The 14,473-nt window shown below is 35.7% G+C and overlaps 1 protein-coding gene and 1 long non-coding RNA gene across 13 annotated transcripts in view; one reads left to right on the top strand and one right to left on the bottom strand.

Annotated features, from left to right (window-relative positions):
- The window catches only part of LOC130673774 (uncharacterized), a 108,620-nt gene extending 102,573 nt beyond the window's left edge, over positions 1-6,047 (top strand). The window contains exons 5-7 of the long non-coding RNA XR_008990938.1: positions 1,064-1,118; positions 1,211-1,316; positions 5,949-6,047. This is a non-coding gene — a long non-coding RNA (uncharacterized LOC130673774). The remainder of the gene's footprint in view (positions 1-1,063; positions 1,119-1,210; positions 1,317-5,948) is intronic.
- LOC130673769 (titin) overlaps positions 1-14,473 on the bottom strand; it is an 86,915-nt gene that overhangs the window by 43,404 nt on the left and 29,038 nt on the right. For 8 of the 12 annotated variants that reach the window (XM_057478952.1, XM_057478953.1, XM_057478954.1 and 5 more), the window contains 12 exons: positions 8,073-14,285; positions 6,625-7,869; positions 6,471-6,562; positions 6,279-6,376; positions 5,966-6,186; positions 5,633-5,707; positions 3,742-3,846; positions 3,483-3,671; positions 3,200-3,404; positions 2,162-3,122; positions 2,016-2,082; positions 1,487-1,540 (listed from right to left, as the gene is read on the bottom strand). In XM_057478952.1, coding sequence (XP_057334935.1) covers positions 1,487-1,540; positions 2,016-2,082; positions 2,162-3,122; positions 3,200-3,404; positions 3,483-3,671; positions 3,742-3,846; positions 5,633-5,707; positions 5,966-6,186; positions 6,279-6,376; positions 6,471-6,562; positions 6,625-7,869; positions 8,073-14,285 — 9,525 coding nt within the window. Of the gene's footprint in view, positions 1-1,032; positions 1,171-1,486; positions 1,541-2,015; positions 2,083-2,161; positions 3,123-3,199; positions 3,405-3,482; positions 3,672-3,741; positions 3,847-3,962; positions 4,012-4,102; positions 5,708-5,965; positions 6,187-6,278; positions 6,377-6,470; positions 6,563-6,624; positions 7,870-8,072; positions 14,286-14,473 lie in introns of those variants that run through there. The other 4 variants (XM_057478962.1, XM_057478958.1, XM_057478964.1 and 1 more) reach the window with 4 other exon arrangements.

The following is a 14,473-nucleotide window of genomic DNA, read 5'->3' as shown; positions in this document are numbered from 1 at the left end:
ATGTTTCAAATAAAAAATACATAAATAAATAGTTAAAAGAAGAAATAGTGTTATAGTAGAAAAGTTTAAATGAGTATTGCGTATTGTTTAATTATGTAAAAAAAATTTTAATTTGCGCTTCAATTATTAAAATGCGGATCGACGATACCTTGATAAAAACTGCAGCTCATGCGACGAGGATGCCTAATCAGCGTAAATGCATTTGTTTTGTTTTTTCAGTAATATTGTTGTAAAAAAAAAAAAAAAACGTGCTTGCAAATAAAAAAATAACAAAAAAAATAATAACCAAATAATGTAGAGTGGGGAGGGTAAAAAAATAACTTAAAAATAAATGCCATGCTCATATTTTAAAGAAATAATTTTTCTTTCCATATCTAATTTTAATTACATTCTTTGTAATTTAAATTTACGTATTCTGCAAATACATTATAAATAAATAGTTTACCATTTTATGGAACCAGAAGTCAAACCAACTTACACAGAGAGACGTATTGAATATTAATGAATATATAAGATACCAATTAATTATTTTTTTAATTTAACATTTAAAATTTTCGGAAATTTGAACGTGTCTCTGTTAGACCGCAATATAACTATAGTTTAGCAAGTTGCAAACATGTAATAAAAAAAATAATTATTTATATATAAATATATAGATATATGATAAACTGATATAAGTACTTGTAATATGATATATATTATTTGTAATATGTAAAATATTATTTACAAGAATAGATGAGTAATTGAGTGAGCAAACGAGTGAATAAAAGTTTGCAGAATTGTATAAAACGCAATGCCTGTAGGATTTAAAGGGGTCAAAGTAAATAAACTAGAAACAAAATAGAATAAAAAAAGCAAAAAAAAAAAAAAAAAGAAACAAAAAAGCTGTTACTTACAGCGTAAAATTAGTGATAGCTGCTAGTGCAATAAAGCTTGGCATGAACGTAAACGTCGATTAGAGCTGGAGGCGAAAGAAAACTTAGATAGATAATATATATTGCTAGATATATTTTTTTTTATTTTTTAAAATATTTAATTGTTTGACTATTTATTTATTTTTTAGTGGCTAGTTAAACTTAATGGAGTTACTTCGTGAAGAAAGCATAGCGGCATAAGCGGTAAGTATGTTTGCACTGGCTTAATATGATTGTTCAAGAAAGCTTCATGCATCTGAAAGAAGAATATAAAAAATAATATATTGTTTTTATAGAACAAGAGTTACAAGCTTACAATAAAAGCGAGTGATGGATTTTAAGAAAGCTATAATGAGAATTGATTAAAAAATGATCAAGAGATTCGAGATAACTTGGCCTTGGGTGAGTTTTTATCTTTCATTTTCTTTTTTTTTTATTAATTATTATTTAATAAATATATTTATTTTTAAATGGAATTATATTTCTGGCCGTATGTTAAACTCGAATCTAGTAGAAAATAGTAATGAAAAAAATATATTTTCCATGCATCATCGTAACTCGTAACATCAAACCTTTAATTTCTCGAACATCTTGCTTCAGGATCGCTTTTTTCTCCTCACGTTTCTCTGCAAAAAAAATTTTAAAATTTTTTTGTTCCAGTGGGATTTTATAATAAGGAATAGAAAAAAAAATCACACACATTTTTTTTTTTTATAATTATTTTATAAATTTATTTATATAAAAAAACACATTATTTTTTTTATTAATTTATTAATTTAACACACTTATAAAATATAAACTTTATATATAAATTAAATTAGTTTTGATGCATTTAGAAAATTTACAAGCTTTGGGATTATTTTTATTATGTAGAAAGCTTAATATAATTAAATAAAAATAAAAATAATATTTATAATTTATATACATAACATAAGCAAAAAAAAATTTACAATTCAGCCACACACAAACACGTGTAAATTTTATTAAAAATATTGTTTTTTTTCTCACATTAAATTTATTAATTTTTTACTTAAAATTTTTCTTTTTTTTTTTTAAATCAATCGTAAATATCAAAAGACACACCAGTTTTTCGTAACTCACCCATTACGCGGACCTCTGTAGTTTGGACGACGGATACTCTTTCAGTGATATGTTCCTCAACTTCAGCCTTTTAAAAATAATTTGAATAAACAATCGATTATATTAATTATTAACTATAATACTTAAATTATTTCGTTTATTTTTACCTCAGTGATTTCAGTAACTTCCCAAGCTCTTGGACGGAAGTCTTCAGGAGCAAAATGAGTAATGACTTCTTCAACAGTAGTGTGAATAAGTTCGACCATTCTCATAAAAGCTCGGAAACCGACAGTGGCAGCAACGATAGCTTCGTCTGTTGTAGTTTCTTCAGTAAGAACTTGAGTGATCAATGCACCGTGACCTTCTCTCTCGACCAATTGCACTAGAGCATTCTGTGCATCTGGAGTTCTCAATGCTGGGAACTGGTCAGTTCTGTAGAGAGCTTCATTTATTTCACTAACCGGAACTCCATGGCTGACTAAGAACCCAATAGTAGCGAGTTCACGTAGCGGAGATTCACCAGGTCCGAATTCCCTGACGTTGAGCAGTTCCATAATCTCTTCAACAGCTCGTAGAAGATTAACTTTTTGCTCTTTGATAACTTCTTCAATAGTAACTTCAACTACATCCCGTTTCCGGTCTTTCTTCTTCTTCGGTTTCTCATCAGGGAATTCTTCAACCTGCGTCTGACGAACCTCAACGACGCCTTCTTGGCTACTCACTACCGTCTTTTTAGCTCTTCGTGTCTTAGAATCAGTTCTCTTGATCTCCTGAACACTTGACTCAGTATGGACTTCAGATACGGAGACAGTCTCGAAAGTTTCAGAAGTAACCTGAGCACGATCTGTCGTAGATTGTACCTTAAAGTCAGCTGTCGTATCTTGAGTGACTATTTCCGAGGCAACGACTACAGCCTCTTGCTCTAGAACAACTGGTCGAGCTCGATCTTCACGTCTCGGCACGATCTTTTGTGATTTTTCGTCAACTTTCTTCAATGAAGCTGTTGCTTCCGTTATTACTGGCTCCTGTACCGAGATAACACGATGTGCCTTAGTTGTTTCGAATGCTTCATGTTCAATTACGTCTGTAGACTCAAGAACTTGCGTCTCTTCCACGTCTACGATGCTCCTGAAATATTACGACCACAATTAATTAAATTACTTAATCACACAATTATTTTTTTATCGCTAAATTAGTTTGCTTACTTATCATCAGGCTGTTCACTGGCCGTTGCTTTCTCCTTGAGCGCATCCTTTCTTTTTTCAACTCTAACTTTGAGAGCTTTCATTTTCTCTTTAGTTTCTTTAGCTCTCTTCATCTCCAATCTCTTCTTCCTCTTCGGCTTTTCTTCAGGAACTTCTTCTGGCTGCTCTTCAACCTCCCAGTTATCATCGCCAGCTTCATAAGTACCTTAAAAAAAAACATTTAAAAATTAGTATACAAGCATCCAAGTCGCTATGAAAACTAAATTATAAATAAATCACGTACCAGATACTCGTAATTTAGCTTTCGTTGTTGCTAATCCAATGTCACTAGTAGCTTTGCAAACGTAAGTTCCTTCGTCCTCAGGAGTAGCATGTAAAATCATAACTGATGTCTTCTTTTCTTCTTCATTAAGTCTCACCTTAACGTTCTTTGTACTCGCAATCATTTTATCATCTTTGAACCATACGACCACTACAAAAAAAATTTATTTTCACGAATTTAAATTTACTTGAACAAAAAATTCAAATATTTATAAAATTACCTGGAGCTGGATGTCCTGAATAAATTGTTTCGAAAACAACTTTTTGACCAGCTTCTGTATAAATGTCAGTTATCTCTTGAATGAATCGCGGAACCTGTTGACTAGCTGTAATAAAATATAACATCAGTATTAATATCATTATTTTTATTATGAAAACAAGTAATGCTCATCATTAATTGTTTAGTTTGTTGACAACTTTATCAAATTAACGAACAAAGTACCTGATATTTTTGGTGAGTGTGTGGCTGCTCGGTCTCCATTATCAGAAATCTAATAATTTACAACCAACACAATCATGCATTAATTAGTAAAGCAAAAATAAAATAAAATGACAAAAATTGTTAATAAAAACCAAAGCTACCTGACATGGTACCCCTTTCATCTTCACTCTGATCATCGTGGTAATAAACTTCACTTTGCGACATATCGCTAGCTAACCCCATAGTACCGCTGCACTGGCTCTCTAATAATAAAAACTCTTGCAATTCTTCTTGACTATTAGCTGTGTGCAATTGTTGAAAAGCATCTAAATCAACTTCGCGCGGTTCTAGTGGGTACATGCGTGGATCCATCATTTTTAATTTCTTCTCATTAGATTTACTTAGAATGGGGATACGTGATTTTGGATATGTGTGATATTTTTGTGAAGAAAAATAATTATCCTGACATTCTCTCTGGTGTTGTTGCTTTTTAAGTGACTGATTATCACTATTAGCAGCAGCTGTCACTGAAGAAGATTCTTCTTTCAAACTACTAAACTGTGTGTGCTTAATATCTTCACGTCTGCTACGACTGCTGCTACTTGAAGTCTCGCTATTTTCTTCAATTGGCGATAAATAAAAACTAGGAGCGGGTACTTGAATGTATCCTGCGCATAATCTTCTGTCAGCAAGCCTTCGATAAGTCTCGGGACTCAATGAATGTAAATTATCTTGTTTTTGTTCTTCGTCTTCGTGATCTTCTTCTCGCTCTTGTACTACTGGCGGATATTCATCAAAGTCTAGTTCAATTTTTAATTTTTTTTGACTCTTCGATGATCGCTCGAGTAATTCTCTCTCTGTTTTGTTGGATTCTTTAGCGGAGTTTATTACAGTTTGTCTTTTACGGGTCGGCGAAGGTGATTGGGATGTCTCGCGTGACTCAAGAGTCCTTGGACGCTTGGCACGAGTCGGCGAGGGAGACTGCGGTGGAGGCGTACGTATTCTAGTTGATCTTGTGCACGTACGTTCAATTCTTTGAATTTTAGTCGTCGTGCTTTTTGTTTCGCTCGTTAACTTTGTCGATATTTTTCTCGGGGATGGAGATCTTGATATTGGAGATGGAGACGGAGATGAAGATGGAGAAGACGAAGGAGAAAACTTTTTTACAGACGTTGAAGAACTTTTTCTTACAGATAAATTAGACTTTGTATTACCAAACGAATCACGTTTAGATCTCGGTATTGTCTTCGACTTTTCATCAGAACGTTGAAGTCCAGGACTTGGTGATCTCAATGGTGACTTTGATTTACTTGCAGATTTATCTTTACTCCTAGTTTCTTTTAACGACAACTGTTTCTTGATACCTGTAGTCTTTTCTTTTTTATCAATATTTTTATTTTCTTTAACTTTGGATTCTTTTTGTTGGTCAATTATGTTTTCAGTACTTTGTTGGGATAAATAAAAACTCTTAAGACCTTTCGAACTTTCTGTGATGTCTTCAAAAATTCTTTTGCTGTCTTCGTCAATATTCATAAGAGTTTTTGTCGAAGAAAATTCACTTATTATTGTAGAACTATCACGATTAGATGAGAGCGCGTCTTCTCTTAATGCCTGGTCATCAAGACTGTCGGTGGAAAAATCATACCCACGCACACTCATCATGCTAACACGTGAATCAACGTGATCCTTACCTCGCAATGCTTCTTGCATCTCTTCCATTTGCGTTACCCATTCTGGTTTTCTGTATTCTTTTGTTCCAAGGATTCCTAATAATTAAAAAATATTCATTAATATCCAACTTAACCATTAATCATTAATCATTAATGATAATCAATAACTAATGTAAATATAATCATTGTTATGTAGCGTTGTAGCGTGTTTTCAAGTGTGATAAAAAATTTAAAAGGTAGTGGGATAAAGGAAAAGAATTGAAGCGAAGCTGATGAATCTGAAAACTTTTTTTAAAAATATTCAATTAAGTATTTAATTAAATTTTTTTTTGTGCAGGCAGTAAAAACCATTACCTTCTACGGACAAATATGCTGTGGTAGTGGAAACACCCAGAGGATTGAGTGCTTCGAAGACAATTTCTCCAGTATCATCAGGGTAAGTCTCAGCAATTGTTAATACAGATGTCCCATCTTCAAACTCTTCTATTTGGAATTCTTCTGATGATTTTATTTCAATACCTTGTTTGTACCATTTACCTTCTGGCTTTGGTTTACCTTTCACTTTTACTTCCAATCTTTTTTTTTATAAAAAAAAAAACCAATCAATTAAGTATCAATTAATTATTCAATCAAAATCTCCAAAAAGTTTAATAATTTTATTAATTACCGAGTCAATTCTCCATCTTTCGCTGGAATTAACTGAGGAAGTGTTTTAATTATCTCCGGTGCTGATTCCTCTGTATCGGTGTCTGATAGAGGGGCCTCCTAGAAATATGTGAATTAATCAATATATATACCTCATAAATTATTGATTATATATAGATTTGTATTATAATACTATTGATAATAGGTCTTATACCTTTGGAGATAGTAAGTCTTCCTCAGAGCCACTTATAAGTGATCCAGCAACTGCTGAAGAAGCAATCTCTGAGTCCGGAACATACTCGTACGCTATAATAAGCAAATTAGTTTACTTATATTGGCAAGAAACTAATATTCAATTACTAATTTACCTTCAACAACAAGTGACGTAGTACAAACAGCCTCGCCAACGGGATTAACAGCGCGACAAGTGTACTCTCCAGCATCTTCCGGAAATACTTCAGTGATAGCAAGACTACAGACCCCTTCAGTGTCCTGTAGAATAGTAATCTCTTTGCCTTCTTTGATGGGCTTGTCATCGTGGTACCAGTGAATTTTAGGCGTTGGTTTGCCTTTGACGGTGCAGGTTAGATCAACGCTCTCGCCATCCATCACCCGTACTGGTGAAAGCTTTTTAACGAACGTCGGTGATATCAGTTCGGTTGTTTCTTCCCAGGTGGTTTCCATTATATTAACACTGGCTGTGCATGTAACCGAGCCGATGACATTCTCAGCTCTGCAAGTGTAACCACCGGCTTCTTCTGGTTTGATCTCTTTGACCAGCAATACTGATCTGTTTTCTTTAGTGACAATCCTCACTGCTGGAGAAGATTCTAGAGGTTTAGTGTCATGGAACCATTGGAATGATGCAGTAGGATAGGAGTCAACAACGGCCTCCATGATAACGACTTCTCCGACGCTAACAATTTGAGGTCGCAGTGGTTTGACAAACCATGGAGCTTTTGGTCTGTCTTCAGTCTCATCAATAACTTCTTCGCGGTCTCTTACAGTCACAGACCCAGAGCTTCTTGCTTCGCCCACGGGATTTTGTACTCGGATTTCATACTTTCCGGAATCCTTCTTTGTAACATCAGAAATTGTTAACTCCGAAGTATTTTCGTAAATCGTGATGACTCGATTATCGGTCGGAGCTAACTCTACACCATTTTTGAACCATTTAACTTCAGGCTTAGGTGTGCTTTCGAACTCTGCAGTCAGTACTAAAGGCTTACTCTTGGTTGCAATCAAAGCAGGAACTGGTTTAGTGATTCTGGGCGCATGCATTACTTCAGGTTTGGTAACAACAGCCGCGTTGCTGATAAGTAAATTGGCACGGCATTCAGCTCGTCCAAATTTATTGACCGCTCGGACACGATAAATTGTCTCGTCTTCGGGCATTGGTTCAATAATTGTCAACTTAGCTTCACCAGTTTCTGGATTAAACGTTATCTCAGTACCCTTTTTAGGTTTGATTTCTTTTTCTTTGCGGTACCACTTAACTTCCGGTGCTGGAGTACCTGTAACGACGCATTCCAAAGTCGCTGGTTGGTGTTCTTGGACCATGAGAGGCTTTATTGGTGTTGCGAAGTGTGGAGCTACTCCTTCTTCTTCTTTTTCTGTAATAAAGTTACAAATCATATTAATTTATTTGCCTAAACAAATTTTAAAAATAATCATGCATTCTGGAATAAACAAAGAATATAATTAAATTGATTAATTTTGAAATCAAATGCATTTGTTATCCTGAAAAAAAAAAAAGGATTGCTAATCAATTCGCACAAAGCTTTCACGCAAAATTCACGCGCAAACTTAATCGTACCAAAGATGACGAGATTGACTGTTGAGAAGGCATTGCCGGCGGGATTTGAAGCTCGGCATGTATACATTCCTACATCTTCTTCAGTGACCTCGATAATTTCTAAAGATGCGGTTGTTTCAACAACAGTCATGATGTATTTTTCAGTAGCATGAAGTTCTTGTTCATTTCGGTACCAGGTAATTGCGGGTGTTGGGTGTCCGACTACGGTACAAGTGAATTTAGCTGGTTTATTTGCTTCGGCTATTACTGGCTGAAGTTTTTGAATAAATCTTGGCGCTACATCTTTATCGGGAATTGGAATGTCCATTTTTATTTTTTGTCTTCGTGTACGTTTTTCAGTACGCTCTACTTCTTCGACGGTATCTTCGCGTTTTTGAGTGATGATATCTACTTCCATTGGACGACGTTCTTCTACTTTTTCTTCTTGAATCTCTACAGCCTTTTCGGCTACTGTTACTGTCTTCTTCTTCTTTGTTATCGTCACGTCTTGAGTAGTTTTTTCTGTTGTTTCTTCAGGCTTCTCTGGAATTGGTTTTGCTTCCAAAGGCTTAAGCTCAGTCTCTTTAGGCTTTTCTTTCTTAGGAGTCGGTTTTAGCTGAACTTCCTCTTTTTCCTTCTCCTCGGGAATCGTATCACGTTTAACTGGCTTAAGAACAACTTGCTCAGGCTTTTCTTCTTCAGGTTTAACGATCTTCTTACCTCGTTTGAGGGTAATCGTTTCTTCAGTCTTTTCTTCAACGATTTTTTCTTGTTCTTCAACTGGTTGAGGAACTTGTACTGGTGCTTCTTCAGGTTTCTTTGGTTTAGTTTTCTTTGTTTTTCTCCAAGACACTTCAGTGACTTCTTTAACCTCATCAACTTGGTCTTCAGTTTGAGTTACTTGTTCAGGTTGAAGTACCTCTACTTGCTGAATTTCTTGTTCCTCATGAATCACTTCCTGTTGGTCTATCGAAACTACTTCGACTTCTTCTTTAAATTCTACGTTTTTCGTTTTTCTAGGTTTCTTTTCTGTTCGTATAGTTGTAATTATTTCTTCTTCCACGACCTTCTCGGGCACTTCTTTAGGTTTAATTTCTGGGACAACTTCTTGAGGTACAATCTCTTTCTTTGGTTTCTTGCCGCGTTTCCAAGGAGCTAAGGATACTTGTTCAGGGGTTTCTTCTTCCGGTTGTTCTAATTTTTCAGGAACTTTGACAGGTTTCAAAGTTACTTCTTCTGGCTTCTCTTCTTCTGCTTTCGGCTTCCTTGGAATGGGTTTCAATTTCACCTCTTCAGGTTTCTCTTCTTCAGGCTTAGGACGTTGAACTGGTTTTAATTTAATTTCTTCAGGCTTTTCTTCCTCTGGTTTAGGTTTTCTTGGAATGGGTTTTAGTTTAACCTCTTCAGGTTTCTCTTCTTCAGGTTTAGGCCGTTGAACTGGTTTTAATTTAATTTCTTCAGGCTTTTCTTCCTCTGGTTTTGGTTTTCTTGGAATGGGCTTTAGTTTAACCTCTTCAGGCTTTTCTTCTTCTGGTTTAGGCCGTTGAACTGGTTTCAATTTAACTTCTTCCGGTTTTTCTTCTTCTGGTTTAAGCCGTTGCACTGGTTTTAATGTAACCTCTTCAGGTTTAGCTTCTTCAGGTTTTTCTTTTCTTGGCCTTCTCCAAGTCACCTGTGTTTTTTCAACTTCTTCAGTTGTCTCTTCTGAAAGCTGTTTAGGAACTTCTTCGGGTTTCTTTTCATCAGGAGACTCCAGGACTTTAGGCTTTTTCTTTCCACGTATCCATGGGAGTTGAGTTTTTTCTTCAGGAATTTCCTTAGGAACTTCTTCTACTTTCTTTGGTTGAAGTTCTTCTTCAGGTTTATCTTCTGCAGATTTTTCTTTTTTAGGAATGGGTTTGAGTTTAATTTCTTCCTTCGTTTCTCCTTCTTTTGGAAGACGTTTCACGGGTTTTAACGTAATTTCTTCTTTATCTTCACGCTCTTCAGGTTTCTGAACACGCTTAGATGGTTTCAAACTGACAGATTTCCAATCTTCGACCTCAGCTTCTTTTATCACAGTCTTTTCAACGACTTTCTTAGGTTTTAATTGAGTTATTTCAAGTTCCGACACTTCTTTAACTTCTTCCACAACCTCTTCAGGTTTTTCTTCGATCGACACTGTCTTCTTAACCTTTTGTACTTTTGGTTTGCGTTGCCAAGGTACTTCAGAAGTCTCTGACGGCTTTTCTTCTTCAGGTTGTTCTTTTACCTTTTGAGGAACAACTTCGGGCTTGTCCTTCGGAACAGGTTTTAATTTAATCTCTTCCTTTGTTTCTTCTTCTTTGGGAATACGTTTAACAGGTTTCAACGTAATCTCTTCCTTCTCTTCACGTTCCTCAGGCTTCTGAACACGCCTTGTTGATTTCAAACTGACAGATTTCCAATCTTCAACTTCAGCTTCTTTAATTACAGTCTTTTCAACAACTTTCTTCGGTTTTAATTGAGTTATCTGTACCTCTGAAACCTCTTTGACTTCTTCAACTGCTTCTTCCGGCTTTTCTTCAACCGATACGGTCTTTGTAACCTTTTGAACTTTTGGTTTGCGTTGCCAAGGAACCTCGGATGTTTCTAAAGGTTTATCTTCTTTAGGCTTCTCTTCAATCTTCTGAGGCACGACTTCAGGTTTTTCTTTCGGAACAGGTTTCAATTTTATTTCTTCCTTTGTCTCTTCTTCTTTCGGAAGACGTTTCACAGGTTTTAAGGTAATTTCTTCCTTTTCTTCACGTTCTTCAGGCTTCTGAACACGCCGAGCTGGTTTTAAACTAACAGATTTCCAATCTTCGACCTCAGCTTCTTTAATTACAGTCTTTTCAACAACTTTTTTTGGTTTTAATTGAGTTATTTGTACCTCCGATACCTCTTTAACTTCTTCAACAACTTCTTCAGGTTTTTCTTCGATCGACACAGTCTTCTTGACCTTTTGTACTTTTGGTTTGCGTTGCCACGGTACTTGAGAAGTTTCTGACGGCTTTTCTTCTTCAGGTTGTTCTTTTACCTTTTGAGGAACAACTTCAGGCTTTTCCTTCGGAACAGGTTTTAATTTAATCTCTTCTGTAATTTCTTCTTCTTTCGGAAGACGTTTAACAGGTTTTAGTGTAATTTCTTCCTTTTCTTCTCTTTCTTCTGGTTTCTTTTCACGTTTAACAGGTTTCAAAGACACAGATTTAATATCCTCAATGTGTTCTTCTTTCTTCTCGATAACTTGACGAGGCTTTTTACGCATCCATGGCAACTGAGAAGTCTCTGAAGGTTGTTCTTCTTCAGGTTTAACTTCCTCTGGCTTAACTTCTTCCGGTTTGAGCGGTACTTCTTTAGGTTTTTTCTTTCCTCTTAACCAAGGAACAGCAACTTCCTCTTTCTTCTCAGTTACTTCTTCAGTCTTATCTACTTTAAGTAAAGTTGTATCTTCTTGCTCAACCTGTTCAACCTTACTTACAACTTCTTTCGGCTTCTTCTTTTCTCTTCTCCAAGAAACCGCCGTCTCTTCAACTTCTTCAGGTTTATCTTTTTCAGGTTGAACCGCTTGAGGAACTAATTCAGGTTTCTTTTTATCTTTCTTTCCACGTAACCAGGGAACCTGTGAAACTTCTTCGGGCTTCTCTTCCACTTTTTCTTCCGTCACTTTTTCAGGTTTTAATTCTTTAACTTTCTTTCCACGAGCCCAAGGTACCGGAACCTCTTCAGTTCGTTTTTGTGTTTCAGTAACTTCTTCCGTTTTATCAACTTGAAGAAGTTGAGTGTCTTCTTCTTCTCTATAAGGCATCTCAGATGGCTTCTTTTTACCCATTCTCCATGAAATTTTTGTTTCTTCAGTTTTTCGATCCTCAACAGTGACTTCATCTCTCGTAACCTTGATCAAATTCGTATCTTCTTCTTCAACAAATGTAGTTCTAGTATCTGTAACAATTTTGTCTTCTTTCGTAGCAACTTCTTTCTTCACAGGTTTCAGTTCTACAGTTTCTAAGCTTTCTTTTACCACTTCCGTCTTCTGTGGTCTCGACGGCTTAAGCTTAACAGTCTCAAGTGTCTCCTTAACAATTTCTTTTTGTATCGGCTTTGATTTCTTCAACGTTACTATTTGTTCAGTCCACGGTTTTGGTTGATCAGGTCTACTCAAATTCGTTTCAACCTTTTCGACCTTAGAAACATCTAATCTAGTTGTTACATCTTCTTCGACATATTTTTCCGTCACAACGTCTTCAGTATCTTTAACTACTCTTTTCAATTCAGTTTTCTCGACTGTCTTAACTTCTTTCTGATCAAACTTCGTAGGTTTTAATTCCACAGTTTCTAATGTCTCTTTCGGTACGTCTTTTCTAACAGGCACAGATTTTTTCAATGAAATCTTCTCTTCAGTCCATGGTTTTGGACCTTCGGGTTTTCGTTGAATCTCAACTCTCTCATTTCTAGAGACGTCTAATAGACTAGTGTCTTCTTCAATACGATAATCAGCTGTAGTTGTTTCAGTTTTTTCAATAACTACATCCTTAGTAACTGGTTTTAAATCAACCTGTTCAATACTCAACTTTCTTATTTCTTTCTTCTCAGGTTTAGCTTTCTTTAGCTCGACTGTTTCAATCGTTTCTTTAACTACTTCCTTTCTGATAGGTTTCGAAGGCTTTAAAGATATTCTTTCATCTGTCCACGGCTTGACTTCATCCACTTTACCAACAGATACTTCAGTTCTTTCTTGTTTAGGTCGCTTCACTTTCGTAATTGATACATCTTCAGAAATTTCTAACAGTGTAGTATCTTCTTCTGTGACATAATCACTAGTGTTACTTATTTTCGTATCAACTTCTTGAGTGACTCGTTTCAGTTCAACTTTATCAATGCTCAATTTTCTTATTTCTTTTTTCTCAACTTTCGTTGGCTTGAGCTCCACTGTCTCAAGACTCTCTTTAGGAATTTCTTTACGTACCGGTTTTGACTTTTTCAAGGCTATCTTCTCTTCAGTCCACGGTTTTGGTTGATCTGGACGTTCTTGAACTAATTCCTGTCTCTCAGGTCTTCTTACTCTCCTAATAGATATATCCTCAGATATTTCCGAAACTTCCATCAACGAAGAATCATCTTCTTCATAATATTCTGAAGTCAAACTTCGTTCATCAATAACGTCCTTAGTAACGGGCCTCAATTCGACTTTTTCGATGCTCGGCTTCCTTATATCTCGTTTTTCCGGTCTAGCAGGTTTTAATTCAACCGGTTCAATAGATTCCCTCGGTATTTCTTTCTTAATTGGTTTAGACTTTTTCAACGATATCTTTTCTTCAGTCCATGGTTTCGTTTGAGGTATGCTTCCAATCGATACTTCAACTTTTTCTGATCTATCAAGAAAAGCCGAGTCTTCTTCTTCGACAAACTCACCAGTTTCTGTTATTTTTCTATCAGTCAATTTAACTTCTTTAGTAACTTTAGTAACAGGTTTTAAATCAACCTTCTCCAAAGAAGGTTTTTCTATTTCTTTTCTCTCAGGCTTTGCCGGTTTTAATTGAACCTCTTCGACAGTTTCTTTCGGAATTTCTTGGCGCACTGGTTTAGAAGGCTTCAGTTCAACTTTTTCTTCAGTCCACGGTTTTATCTTTTGACTGACATCAATCTTCTCACTGCGTGATACATCAAGAAATGATGTGTCTTCTTCTTCAACATATTCTTCACGTAAAAGCCTTTCTAATATTTTATCTTCCTTCGTATCTTTGACAACCGGCTTCAACTCCACAGTCTCAAGTGTTTCTTTAACCAATTCCTTTTTCTCTATTTTCGAAGCCTTTAATTCAACTTCTTCCAATTTTTCCCGCGGAATTTCTCGTATAACTTGAGGCGCTTTCTTCAGCACAACTTCTTCCTCAGTCCAAGGTTTTACCTCAGGAACCGCACGAGCCTGAAGTTTATCAAGCGAAACATCGCGAGTTGTGGGTTTCGTTGATCTCCAAGGTGTTATTTGCATCGGACGTGCACGATGAACAACTCTACCTCGTCTCCAAGATAGAGATTCATCTCCAGGTTGCAATGGAGTACCAATCGGCACTCCTTCTTCATCCAACTCGACAACTTCCTCATCCGGTTTTCCATATTTAAATCCTGGTTTATCTAAACCGCCAACACTTGTACCTAAAGTCGGTTGTTTACCCGTTTTATTACCTGGTCCCACTTCTTCGGGTGCTACTGTCTCATAATAAACACCTTTTCTTTCTGAAAGGTTTAAATAATTTTGTTTTTGTCATATTTTTATCTCATAAATTATTATTGTGACTGAAAAGAAATATAAATAAAAAACAAAAAAACAATAATGGCTGTCTTTAATATTTAATTTTAATGAGAATTTGGACGTGATCATGACATAGAGTTGGCATGATTTAGATAATTTACAAAATAAATGT

Source organism: Microplitis mediator, chromosome 8 (assembly GCF_029852145.1).
Source record: "Microplitis mediator isolate UGA2020A chromosome 8, iyMicMedi2.1, whole genome shotgun sequence".
Lineage (NCBI taxonomy): Eukaryota > Metazoa > Arthropoda > Insecta > Hymenoptera > Braconidae > Microplitis > Microplitis mediator.
This window is presented reverse-complemented; position numbering and strand designations above follow the sequence as displayed.